This window comes from Carassius auratus, unplaced genomic scaffold, assembly GCF_003368295.1.
Source record: "Carassius auratus strain Wakin unplaced genomic scaffold, ASM336829v1 scaf_tig00036596, whole genome shotgun sequence".
Classification (NCBI taxonomy): Eukaryota; Metazoa; Chordata; class Actinopteri; order Cypriniformes; family Cyprinidae; genus Carassius; species Carassius auratus.
In genome coordinates this window covers 87,335-101,786 of record NW_020526315.1, presented here as the reverse complement: position 1 = coordinate 101,786, position 14,452 = coordinate 87,335, and the positions used below count along the sequence as shown (strand labels likewise).

The 14,452-nt window shown below is 34.1% G+C and overlaps 1 protein-coding gene across 2 annotated transcripts; it reads left to right on the top strand.

Annotated features, from left to right (window-relative positions):
• Positions 1-1,142: 1,142 nt before the first annotated feature.
• Positions 1,143-12,264, top strand: LOC113082600 (free fatty acid receptor 2-like). 2 transcript variants are annotated; one of them, XM_026254177.1, is made up of 3 exons: positions 1,143-1,234; positions 1,648-1,701; positions 9,464-12,264. In XM_026254177.1, the coding sequence occupies exon 3, from the start codon at positions 9,492-9,494 to the stop codon at positions 10,500-10,502; it is 1,011 nt and encodes a 336-aa protein (XP_026109962.1). In that variant the 5' UTR covers positions 1,143-1,234; positions 1,648-1,701; positions 9,464-9,491; the 3' UTR covers positions 10,503-12,264. The 2 variants fall into 2 exon arrangements, with proteins under 2 accessions (XP_026109962.1, XP_026109961.1); XM_026254176.1 differs by lacking the exons at positions 1,143-1,234; positions 1,648-1,701 and adding an exon at positions 6,615-6,679.
• The last annotated feature ends 2,188 nt before the right edge of the window (positions 12,265-14,452 follow it).

The window sequence follows — 14,452 nt, the reverse complement described above, 5'->3', positions numbered from 1 at the left end:
TGTTTCTGCTACATCCAGTGCATCCGCATACTTTCCCGTCTATCCGCTGTCAATATCAAGAAGCGCTATAGAGCCATTGGCATGGCGTTGGGCACGCTTCTGGTCTTTGTTATCTGTTTCATGCCCTTCAACATCTCACACGTGGATGGATTCGTAAATAGCCACAGCTCTAAATGGAGAGAACATGCTTTTACTCACCAGCACGCTGAATGCATGCCTCGACCCCTTCATATTCTACTTCTCTTCTTCCGCTCTCAGAGAGACTTTTAAGAGGTGTTGCAGGGGCTGGTGACACGCTTGCTCGTTCCTTGCTGCGGCTCGGCTCTCTGCAGCTCTTTATTTAACCGTGGGAAACCTGAAGTGCGAACACAAAGCTCTGATGACAGCATCCTCTAAAAATGTCAAGTCAAGTTTTTGAATTAAATAATCTGCTAGCGTATGCATCATTGGTGCTTATCATCCAGTCCAAAGCTAATTAATGTAATACAGATGCACCACCAGACAGAAGTGGAGAAGCTTAAAAATGATTCCAGAATAAAAATCAAGCATGCACATGCTGATTGCATGAATATTAAACCTAAATCTTTGCATAAGCAGTTTCATTAACAATGAAATTAAGAGCTTGAGTGAACAAATTACAGTGCAAAACACAACTGCGTGTGAACTGTACATCTGAACAGCTTTCAATAACATGTAATCAGTACAACAACTTTTTAAACCAAATGTGCTTTGCTTCTAATATTTTAATAAAAGAAACTCATTCAAATCATGCATCCATTTATTATTTCTCCATCCTGAACTTCTCACCTATTATGCATGAATGCTGTTTTATTTTTTACCCAGCACTCAGCATGCATAGCTTGTTTTTAACATGTCATCTCTTTAGATAGACTAATAAAACCTGTTTCTATGATGTCACTTCCTGTTCCTGCTACAGCATTTGGAGGTACAGGTTGTTTTTTTATCCATTTCGTCAATTATGTTTATAATGGCTAATAATTCATTTATAACATCTAATTTATATTTGGTGTCATTAAAGCAGATTTTGGACAGTTGCATCCAGCTTCCTAACTTGGTTATCTTTGTCTCTTCTAAAACTTGAATGTCACAGTTTGTTGTTTGTTATATGATTAGATGGTAATTATATTGTGTCTGTTTCTCTTTTTTTTAGTGCTGATGAAAATAAGGACAAGCTGCATGTGATGGTTGCATTTATAGCTCAAGTGATTGGATTGTAAGTTATTCTCTCAAAACATTTTCCTTGTGCAAAGATGGCAGAATGCACTCTGATTATTTACAAGACTGCATTTGCTAGCTGAACAACTGCCATTAAGATGAATTCAAATGCTAACGAATATACATGCATTCTTTAAATAGACAAGTCTAAAGATTGTACACAATTTTGCTTAAATGCTTTTTTGTGCATTGCATTACATGTGCGCTTGCATTCTTCAGTGCATTGCAATCGTACCCTGCAAGTTTACTAGACACCAGATCTATTTATCACTACTGTTTTATTCTGAGCACTGCTGTCACACTTTAAATGTGAGTTTGTGTCTTTTCTGACCTACTTTTACATCAGCAAAAGCTGCATCTTTTTTTTTTAACCTTTGTGCATAAAGATCTCATCTATCTTTCCTGTGACAGAGGCGTCTGAAACAACACACACTTTCCTGTTGAGTGATACAGAGGGGAATCCAGGTAAAGTGGGACACTTCTGATCATATTTCATTGGCTTTTATAAATGTTTCCAGAGGCATTCAAATGATAAAGATCTGCACAAATTTCAGGAGTGACTGGTAAACTGGGACATGAGTTTTTTTAAATGCATTTCACCATTAAACTTTTTTTTATTTTAGTATTCTGTAAATATATATATATATATCTTGTGTTTCACAGAAGATATAGATCATGCATATTTGGGAAAGACATGAAGGTGATGTTAATAATGACAGAATTAAGATTATTAGGTGAATTTACCATTTTACACGGTCTTAACTTTGTATGATTCAACATAATACACAAAATTGTTCAAAATGAAACAAAAGTCTCCTTATAAACAGACACTTACATTGAGTAATTATATTAATAACAACAAAAGACACATATATTTTCATGTATAAATTAATATAAAAAGGGGTACAATTAAATTTGGAAATATTTTGTTAATGTTAAAATACATTATGTAAAATCTATTTTTATTTATTTTTAATCAAAAAGTGCATTTATTTATTTGGTTTAATTTATATTTAAGCATTTATTTATTCATTTAAATTTGTAAACTTCTTCTTCTCTTCTTTTTTTTTTATTAAACAAGGCCACAAGGTGGTGCCATATATGAGTCACTGTGAATAAAATGCTTCAAGAAACCTTTAAATTAACCACACAGGATCAGATGAAAGCCTGGATTGCTGTATTCTAACCAATAGAGATTCTCCATCAGTTGTTAAAATGTAGTTTTGTTCAAGTTTAAAACCACAAAGCTGTCTCATAGCACAATATATGTTTGATAACACTATGTGGTCAACCGGGAAGGAAATAATGGTTTTTGTTCTGAGTAAGTAAACCGAAAGAACTAAAGAAACATTTTGTAAAGTGCTAAGAGTGGTGCTTTCCCCAAGCAAAATGTTGAGGGGTGGTGCCACTTCATTGATTGGCATCTGTAGTACAGTAACATATTAGTTTTATAAATTGGTTTTAAAAAATGTTCTCAATTTCAAAGAATAGCAGGGTTTACACCGAACAGTGGTTTCACTTTCAAAACGACTTTATCTGGCTGATGAACGATAGAAACATTAACAGCCAATCAGAATTCCATCCTGCTTTAATGGCTGAAAGTTATCTGGAAAGCATCTGCTGTGTATCTGATAGACGTCTTTAAGATGTAAGGTTTGCATGCATTGTAAATAATAAACATGACATCTTAACGTCTTTTTGACATCTGATAGGAAACATCCTAATAGATGCATTGCAGCAAAAGAGCAAATTCTCTACAAAGTATGTCGTGCTGATGTAAACAGACGTACTGTATAATAGACATGTGCTGGCACATTTCTCTGCCTTGGGCTTGTGTAAGGTGCTTGTAAGCTTTTTCTGGTTTAAAACTTTTACCAAACATTACAAGAAATACCAACATGCCGTTATCTTGACGAGACAATCATCTGATCAATCAGTAGCCCATGCACGAGATGCTCAGGTAAATGCCACTCAACCGTGTTTTAATAAACAGTGTGTTGCTCGTTCACACACACTCAGCAGATTTCCGGGTAATTATAGGGCGAGATGCAGAACAGGGCAGTCTAATTATGCCATGGCTTCATCTTTCAGCATGCGGGACGGACCGTATCTGCTCAAATGTCAGAGGAGGTGTTGCTGATTGCCACAGTCTCTGATTAAACGGCAGGCAGCGATTCAGTGTGACGTGATGAGTCTGTCTCGTTTAACTTCCTCTCACCTTCACCTTCGTTTCTGAAGAGGCTCTCAGTGGCTTTTGGTTGACAGCGTGGCGTGCTTCTGCTGGGCGTCTCGTACACATTCATACACCGTTAGAGAAGTTCTGTGGGCTTTGGTGTGGTTGGTTTCTCTTGTAATGAAAATTGTGACATCTCAGACCCGTGTGATTTTTCGTTCTTCTGTAGAACACAAAAGGAGAAACGTTGAAGACATCCTCATTCTCGTGCAATGAAAATAAAAGTGACCCTATTTTGGTATTTATTAATATTTTTGAAACTTATTTAACTTTAGTTTTAATAATTTTGTTTGTACACTTTACAATACTTCCCATTAGTTGATGTTAGTTAATGCATTAACCTACAACTACCAATCTGTTACAACATTTATTAATCTTTGTAAACCTTAGTTAGTGTTAGTTTCATTAAATATATTACCAGATACAGCTTTAATAATGTAAACTTTTCTGACATAAACATTTTTGATTAATAAATACTTTAGAAGTTTATTTATAGTTAATTACTGTATAGTAACAAAACTTACTAAATGCTAAAAATACAATTAAATAAAAGCGAAAAAAATAAATAAATCAAATTCAAAATATTAATAACTACTTAATATATATTATATATATATATATATATATATATATATATATATATATATATATATATATATATATATATATATATATATATATATATATATTAGTGGTGGGGGAAAAAATTATACATGAATCGATACAAATCTATTTGGATAATTTGTCAAAACAACAACTTATATCTGATTTTGTTACATAAAAGTGTTAAAAAATAATATTTTGATATTTAATATTAAAGTTAGAAAAACTTTACATCAAGGTTCCATTAGTTATTGTATTAACCAGCATGAACAAACAATGAACAATACATTTATTACAGTATGTATTAATCTTTCTTAATGCTACAGTAGTTAATGAGAATACAGTTGTTCATTGTTAGTTCATGTTAATTCAGAGTGCATGAACTGTTAACTAAAACAACTTGATTTTAATAATGAATGAATAAATGTTGAAATTAAATGAATTGAGATAAATAAATGCTTCATTCTTAGTTCTTTAACTAAAGTAGTTAACTAATGTTAACTAATGAACCTTATTGTAAAGTGTTTTACAATAATTAACCAATAAACTCTGTCCAGTTTGATTGTGTTATAGTTTCAGTCAATGTGTGGTTATTTTATTTATTTATTATTATTTTTTAATAATAAAAATACAAACTTTTTGTAAAAAAAAAAAGAGTCTTACAAAACTACTTTATATTATTTAATAAAATAATAATTACAATGCATTTTCAGTTTTCGGCCAAGTGCATCCACAATTTTGATGCATCCCTAGATGTAAGACTACATTTTTTTTTCTAATTTAATTAAAATTTAAGAGTAATTTACTTTCAAATGCCCCAATTGCTGAAGGGTCTGCACAACCTTTTTGTACAAGTTCAAGTTGCACTGTTATATCGCAGAATATCGCAATATAGTTAAAATCGCGATAATATTGTAATATTGCGACAGAAGTATCGTATCGTATCGTATCGTAAGCCTCTGGTGATTTCCACCGTAATATAGATTTATTTATTTTGAAATAATTTTATTAAATATTAAAATAGAACATATATATATATATATATATATATATATATATATATATATATATATATATATATATATATATATATTTAATACAATTATTTCAAAATAAAATTACAATTCAAAAGATTAATAAACTAAAAAAGTTAATAAAATATATATATATATATATATATATATATATATATATATATATATATATATATATATATATGTATAGCTTTTATTTATACGTTTTCAGTTGTCATTTTAGTTAACACATTTCAATATGTGCAGGCATAAATGAGATCAGAGGGAAGGAATGATTTAAAGTGAAAATCGAGGTCTCTTCCTCACATCAAGCTATCGAATAAGCTGAATGTAGAGCGTGAGTCATATGAGCTACTTTTATGGTTCATTTACAGTGTTGATTCTCCACAACTTCAGTCATTTACTTTCACGTTACAGAGGAGTGTAAACATTCGGCCTAACTTTGGTTTTACTCAGAAGAACAAACTTTATACGGGTTTGGAACAACATTAAGGTGAGTAAATAATGATGACCTGTGCTTGAATTTGCCTTTGGCTAATTCATCTGTCCCACAAAACCTGATTAACCCGTGTTCAACACATCACCAGCACAATCTCTTGGACGTCTGGGGGAAAAAAAATACAGGTTTGTCCCAAAATTGCTCATTCAGTTGTAAACATGAATAGAAACAGCATATTTATCCTAAAACAGCATCCAGTTTAAAGTGAAAGTAGAAGTCAGACATGTTTTCAATATTTTCAGTATTGCACATTCCAAATTTGACCACTATTGGACAATCAGCAAAAGAAGAAATGTGCGTCCCATCACGTCTCGAAAGACTTTCTCCTTACAATAGAGAAGTGCATTTTGCCTAAAATAATAGCCTTGAAAATGACTGAAAATAATATAGCATTCTTATAATATGTTATGAAATAAATAATACTGTCTCCGTCATATTAAACTTTGATGTGTCATATAGATACTGTTTTATTTTACCAGTAAACAACCACCCAAAACACCTTAGCAACCGCATGACAACAGTCAAAACAAGAGAAAACAGATTCTTGTGAAATAAATAAACGTCAGATGAGTTTGATTTTAAGCATAGAGTGAAATATGTATATAATAATAATAATATTCTAATTATTTTTTATTATTGTCATTGTGTGTGTATATATATTTCTATTATTATCTATTCTATTATTATCATTATGCAAATAAATTTGTGAAAAATACATTTAAGCTGAATCATTTTTTTAATATAAAAAAATTAAATGCATTTTCTGCTTTTAAATATTTAAATTAATATTTATATAAATATTTAATAATAATAATAATATATTGTATAAATGCATTATATTAATAATAATTATAATAATAATAATTTGTAAATATATTATAATTTATGTCCGTGTTTGTGTTTAATAATTACACTTGTTTGGAGTTAAACAGGAAGTAAGAATGGCTTCCTTCCTTTTGTGCCATTTATAGGGGTGTGTGTGTGTCACACTAACCTGGTTATAAGCAGCATTATGTTTGAGAGAAAGTGTCATTATCTCTTCTGAGTCTGAGTCTGTGTCTGAACTGACTTGAGGTATGAAAACTTTCCTCTTCTTTTGTTTTATTTTGTTCACCAACTTTAAAATGGTACATGATACTTGGAACGTTTATCGAACAGAAATCATTTTTTAAGGCTAAAACAAGCATTTCTTTAATGTTCAAAGGTATGTTAACTCATATCTAGGGTTCAGAGAAGCACCCCTAAGGAAATTCCCCAGAATAGCTGACAGATCATGCAAACCACTGCAAACTGTTCTGATTAAAGTAGAACTAGAAATGAGCTACAATGTTTAAAAAGATCAGCTACCAGCTTACGATCAGTTGAATATACAGCATCTATACAAGACGACTTAAATTGCTGTATTTGGAAATAATTAATAATTCTAGAATTACTTGTTTGGGAAGTGCATCTGCATAAATAATAATAATAATAACTATAAAAAAAGCAAAAATATTATTATTTTTTTTCTGAATGTGAACCATCCTTTAGTGTTTAGGAAACTTGAAAAATGTGCACTTTATTCTGTTTACACTGTATATTTACAGTATATTCTTCAGTAATTAAAACCTCTTTTAGCAACCATAAATTTAATAGAATGTGATCAAAATTTGAACAAAAATTGTACATATCTTTCAACCTTTCGGTTTGGCTATAAAATAATAATAATTCAGAATTTAATTTAATTTTAATTTAATCATGATTATTATTATATTTAAATATATATATATATATATATATATATATATATATATAATTTTAAAAATATTTGATAAGAAATATATAAAAGATAATTATCTGTATAATTTTTGTAGTACATCTGTACAATTACAATTACAATATTAATATTTACAACTCCATTTTTTGGCATTTTTTCCCAGTGTTTTTTTCTTCAATATATTATACAGCCCTAATGTAAATGTGACTGTTTATCTTATATTTTTGTGGTTTGAAAAAATTTCCTGTAGTGCTAATTTATCTACAGATGTTAACCATTAATCACATTCTCTGAGGGTTTTTGCAAAATCATTTATCAGAAGCATCTCTATTTCTAACGGTTCCATGATGTGTCATATCCTGTGCTGTGTTAGTTAGAATTTGACCCATAACACATACTTCATCCTCAGTGTGTTGCACAGCTGTGTGGTGTAGTCAGACTCTTATGTTTTGTGCAGTGTTTTTATTAGCATCAGTAAATGAGCTCATTTTAAATGCCCCAATGCTTTTCTTTGTCAAATGTCACAGATAGCTGGACTAAAAAATACAAAAACAAAATTTTATCGCAGTTTAAGATTTCTCTTATAACATTTTCTCCTGCAAATCATTGCAAAATGATGGAAAGGTGTTCGTGTCCGTTAAATCTCTAGTTGCAACTGTGCATTCATTTGTGTGAGATTGCAATTTTGTGAATCTTGATAGGAAATATAATGCTTCACACTCTAGAATCATTCTTAAAGGGATAGTTCACCCAGATAGCAAATTTATGTCATTAATAACTCACCCTCATGTTGTTCCAAACCCGTAAGACTCCGTTTATCTTCTGAACACGGTTTAAGATATTTTAGATTTAGTCCGAGAGCTCTCAGTCCCTCCATTGAAGCTGTGTGTACGGTATACTGTCCATGTCCAGAAAGGTAAGAAAAACATCATCAAAGTAGTCCATGTGACATCAGAGGGTCCGTAGGAATTGTTTGAAGCATCGAAAATACATTTTGGTCCAAAAATAGCAAAAACTACGACTTTATTCAGCATTGTCTTCTCTTCCGTGTCTGTTGTGAGAGAGTTCAAAACAAAGCAGTTTGTGATATCCGGTTCGCGAACGAATCATTCAGTTCACCGAATCAAACTGAATCGTTTTCAATGGTTCGCATCTCCAATACGCATTAATCCACAAATGACTTAAGCTGTTCACTTGTTTAAACAGTACACTGACTGAACTGGTGTGAAGAGAGAAATGAACACCGAGCCGAGACAGATAATGATTCGTTCACGAGTCAAGAACTGGTTGCATCGGTTTTCGGATCACCAGTATTTCTTTCGGACAGTTCGATTCAATAAACCTGTTGAAGAAAACAGTTCACCGGTTCTTTTGCGCTCTACGTAATCATTTGCGATGATTGCAAGCCTTCGGTTTTCCTGGGCTCATAACATTAGCACAGAATCAGTTCAGAATCAATCACCAAACGAATCAGTTCGGTTCAGACGCTCTGTGTGTCGGTCTGCTTCATGCTGAATCAAACATGCACAGCATCATCAGCTCCTCGGTTCTCGAATCAGATGCGTCCGACAGAAACGGTTCTTGACTCGTGAATGTATCAATGTTTTGTTCGTTATCTGGCTCGGCTCGGTGTTCATCTTCAGTTCTCTCTTCACAGCAGTTCAGTCAGTGTACTGTTTGAGTAAATGAATTACTCCCAGATACCGTACACACAGCTTCAATGGAGGGACTGAGAGCTCTCAGACTAAATCTAAAATATCTTAAACTGTGTTCTGAAGATAAACGGAGGTCTCACGGGTTTGGAACGACATGAGAGTAAGTTATTAATGACATAATTGTGCAATCTGGGTGAACCAACCCTTTAAGCATGCCCATTTTTTCACCTTGATCTTAAAAAAAAAATAAGTTTCTTTATTAGCATCTTTGGTTCCATGAAGAACCTTTAACATTTATGGAGCCTTTCCATTCCACAAAAGGTTCTTGCAGTCATGCGCTCTTCAAATGCACAGGATTTCTTCTAGTGTTTTTTTTTTCTTCTTTAACATTGGATGTAAGATGTAAAACCTGAGTTTATCTTGAATTAACTTATTTTTCTTTAACAGGTTTGCATCATTCACATCTACAGTGACGATGGCGTGGACGTTGGTTCTCAGTAACCTGGTGTTAGCCGTCTTCGGATTCACGTTGATCACAGGTCTTCCCGCCAACATCTTGGCTTTCTACACCTTCTTTAATAAGGTCCACCAGCGCTCCACCCCGATGGACGTGCTGTTACTCAGTTTAACCATCTCTGACCTGATCTTCCTCTTCTTCCTGCCGTTTCGCATGGTGGAGGCGGCCAACATGAAATGGACTCTTCCTTACTTCCTCTGCCCTCTGACAGGATTCATCTTCTACTCCACCATCTACAACAGCACCTTCCACCTGACGGCCATCAGCGTGGAGCGCTACCTGGGAGTGGCGTTCCCCATTAAATACAAGCTCAAACGCGACCCTCGAAACGCCGTGATAGCCAGCGTCATATTCTGGGTGATGTCAATGGGACACTGCAGTATCGTCTACATCATACAATACTACAATAGTACGAATGTTAACTACACCGCACCATATATGCGTAACACATGTTATGAAGAATTTAGCAGAGAACAGCTCGATATCCTCTTGCCGTTTCGTCTGGAGCTTTTCATCGTGCTCTTCCTCATGCCGTTCCTCATCTGCTGCTTCTGCTACATCAAATTCATCCTCATCCTCTCCAATCTGCCCAGCATCAATGCCAAGAAGCGGTATAGAGCCATCGGGATGGCGTTGGGCACGCTTCTTGTCTTCATTATCTGCTTCTTGCCCTACAACGTCTCGCACGTGGTCGGATATGTACAGAATAAAAGCCCCGACTGGCGAGTTCAAGCGCTGCTCCCCAGCACGTTCAATGCATGCCTCGATCCGTTCATATTCTACTTCTCTTCTTCGGCACTCAGAGAAACGTTCAGGAACATCTTGCAGAAGTTGTCGAGGAAGTTTCTCCAGCCCTGCTGTCGCTCAGCTCTCTGTTGTCATCTGTTGGACTGTTCGAGTACAGAGGAGAAAACTCAGAGCACGACTGAAAGCTCTGTGGAACAGCACAAACTAGGACGTAGAGTCTGATTCGATTGACCTGTGACTCTGCTGTGGAAGAGAGCTTTCTTCTGACCACAGTTGAGCAATGTCAGCACATGCTGATCAATCCAAAGCAATTGAACACGATTCTGATGCACATCTCAATGGACCTGTATAATGGACAACTATTACTATAGAGGTTTTTCCATTCATTTTTCTTATAGGGATCTTTGTTAAAGCACTATAAGCAGTGAACCAAACCAACCCAAGGTGAACCATAACATTACAAAGTATTAAAAAATTGAAAGTTTTAACAACTTTACTGAGGGAGAACTACAGTCCCAAGAAGCATTGCAAATTACATCAATAAATAACGACTTAGAAATATAATATTGAAACAGTATGTTTAATATTTATTGCAAAATATGCACATGTTTAGTATTTTAATAGGATAGCAAGTGTTTCATGAGTGGGGATTCCCTGCAAGCTATTTTGTTTTGATCTCTTATTGATGGAAATTTCTGTAGAGCATCATGGGTAATGTATTTTATTTTATTTTTAGTTACCATGAATTCAGCTGTTTAACCCATTTATTTGTGTGAATGTATGGTTTCAACCATTGATTAATAACCTTAGATCCCACAGTAGGTCTTCCTTTTAAAGTTTATTTTTAAAAACCAATTTTCTCATGGAGGAATTTTACTTCTGGAACCCAACTATTGCACTCTATTGACTTGAGTCTATAACTTGTATTATAATATTACTTTTGCTTCTATTGAGGTTCGGCGTGCCCTCAGCAGGCACGCTTTTGATGCACTTTCTGATATCGATCCGAATGGAAAATACTCAAGCAGGTTTATTGAGTGTTTTCTGTCAGGATCAGTATAATTATCAGGTTAATGCACCTTCGGGGAGCTTATGCTCTCTTTGAACTGGGCATTCAGTGTGAAGGGTGTAATTTGTGCAGCACTAGCGGCACCAAATAAAATAATGACATTTCTAAAATTCACACCATTGTTTGATCTGATGTTATATCCTGCCCATTTGGGCCACTCAAACAAGCAGATGTGTAAACCAGCTGAATGTTTTTACATTTCACTATTATTATCATTTTTTCGGTTCTGCATAAATAAACTATAAACTATGCATAAATAAACTTCACTGCATAAATAAATGAAATACATTTTATTAACTTTTTTTTAATAATATTTAAGTACTTCTGCTAACATAATGCATTTTTTTTCTTTAAAATTGTATTGATTATAGATTGTTTTCCCTTAATGTTTGTACCATGAATTATGTTTAATAAGGTTATTTTTTTTGCATGTAAATATGTAATAATTAAATTGTTTATAATTTTCTGCATGAGCAAAATAAGCTTATTTGGAGCCGCAGTATAGGCACTTTTCCCCTCATAGTTATAAAACGGCTTGATGTGCAATTTTCTACTGAATAAAAATATGCAATAAGTAATATAACTGAGCTTGTTTTAATTGTACACATATAATACATGTGCTCTGAGTATTACATCTGAGTTTCTGTATTACATTAATGGTGCTATAAGCAATGTTAGCCAGATTCTGACTACCACCAATCCTAAACCCTCCAGAGACATGTAGGCAATCCTGAACATGACTGACAGACAGAAAGTGCATCAAAGTCCTCTGATCAACTAAACCAGGGATCTCCAACCCTGTTCCTGGAGAACTACCATCCTGCAGACCTCCGCATAAATGTTACATCACCGACATCTATTTGCTTTCTCCATGCTATTTTAGAAGAAAATCCTTACAGTACCTTTAATCAAGATTTCAAGTGCATCATCTTACATGACTAAGCCATTTTGTTTGAACATGCATATGAAGCTGAGCACACTGGAATAATAAAAACGAAGTTTTAAAGTATTAAAAATCCATGCATGCTATGTTTACATCATTCCAGAACAATTCACGGCATTGTTAGACATGCATATGCATAACCTTAAATGATGCTAAACCTTCAGCAATATTTATGTCCCTCGTCCCTTCCTAGAAAATAAATGATCAGCTACAAATCAGTGCATCTTCATCTACTGTATAAATACACAAGACACTGTCACTCTGCCGCTCGCTGGTATATGTCACTGTCAGTGGATGTACAGTATAGTAGGCCTGTGTAGGGCCATCGCTATAATTCACAGGCATCAGTCATCATGAAATATTCCTCGTCTCTTTCAGGTGACGACAATTGTTTTCTTAATATGTGACTGACTTGAGCTGTACTGTACTGTGAAATTATAATCCTTTTTTTAAAATGTATTTATCACTTTTCCTATGGCGCAGACACGTAGACAAGACACGTAAAAAGCTGTTCACAGTTCATTTCAATGAGAGGGCTGAGCAGAATGGAGAGCAGACGCAATCCCACTGAACAATCGAAAAGTTAACAAAGGTATGTTTTAAAAAAAAAATCTTTTTTAAAATTATACAGATATTGATATTAAGCAATGCATCTGTTTCAGGTCTCTGAGGTTTTAATATTTTATCACTGGTAGTTTCGTGTGGAATTCACATAATGAGAAAGACAACATTTATGTGTCTTATCCAATGCTTTTGATGACTTTTATGTTGTGTTTTATGTTAATGATGATGATGTTATGCTCATTGTTATCGCTTTTCTAGCTAAGGTCTGACCAGATGAGCTATAATTACATTAAGCGTATTATAGCTAATAATAAATCAAGAAATGAGTGTTTTGTTATGAAACACAGCATTATCATGTGTTGTAAAGTGTATTGTCATCATTGTGAAAGGGATGATTTTTCTACTCACGGAGGGCTCTGTGCTGAGCGAAGGGGATTTTCCGTGATTTTAGCTACTGAATGAATTATAGACCTGAAAGACTTTGTTGAAAGTGATTTTATGCCGTATTACCTTCAACCTGGAAAGTTGAGATTTCCAAATTCTGACTTGGAGAAGTGCAATTGAACTTGCAGAAAATGCTGTTTCGGCCAAGATGGCAGCACATGACAACATAAACCTTCAAGCGAATACAATGCACCAATCCATCAAAGCCGGTGGTAATAAAAGCAGTTTAGCAAACGTTTGCAGAGACAGGAGCGTAAAACACTAAATGATCCTCAGGTGATAAATGTACACCTATAGAATAAATGCTTGCATTGGAAATAATCTTTATATACGCCACAGTTTGGTCGCTAAGAGATGTCTTTGTTGACAATTGGACATCTTCAAAGTTAAAACTGGTGAACTTGTGTTGTGAAACATGCTCTATAAATAAAAATGACTAAATGGTAGACGCTTAAAATTAAAGTCTCCAAAAGGGGGTAGAAGATCCCTTTTTTGTTCTGCAAAAAAACTTAAAATAACCTCACATTTTAATAATCTGCACTCTTAAAAACTAAGATTATTTATTGGCACTGATTGCTCCATGAGGACCCTTTAAAATCATTGAAACTTTCCATAGGGGAAAAGGGTTATTTAGATTATTAAAATGTTCAGTTTTAAGAACTGTTCACTGAAAGGTTATTTGAGGAACCTAAAATCGTTCTTCTACTGCACCACTGTTAAAGCCTCCTTTTAGCACCTGTGTAAAGAATTATTTTTTACACTATAAAAAACCTGTGGAATGCAAAGACTATTTAAGGTTCTTCGTTGAACCAGTAAGGAACCATTATTTTTTAAGAGTGTTGCAATTCCAACTTAAAGGACACATTTTAAGCAGGACATCCAAAACATGAAACTCTGGATGGAATACTGCATTATTCCCAGCCTTGTTTACACTTTTGATTTGGGGGATGTATTAGGATTGTAAATGCAGTCACCTGGTTGACTTTGAGAGGTTAGTGCCTTGATACTGAGTGTTAAAGTGAAGGCATTGCCCCCAAGTCACACTCACATATGCAAACACACACCCATCATCCTTGAACACATCTCCCACACACCCTGAAGGAGTATAAAGCCTGATAAGACGGTGTAGACATGCTCCATGTACACACACAA

Coding starts and splice junctions, on each gene's coding strand:
- LOC113082600 (XM_026254177.1), top strand. CDS start 9,492: ATGGCGTGGACGTTGGTTCTCAGTAACCTGGTGTTAGCCGTCTTCGGA.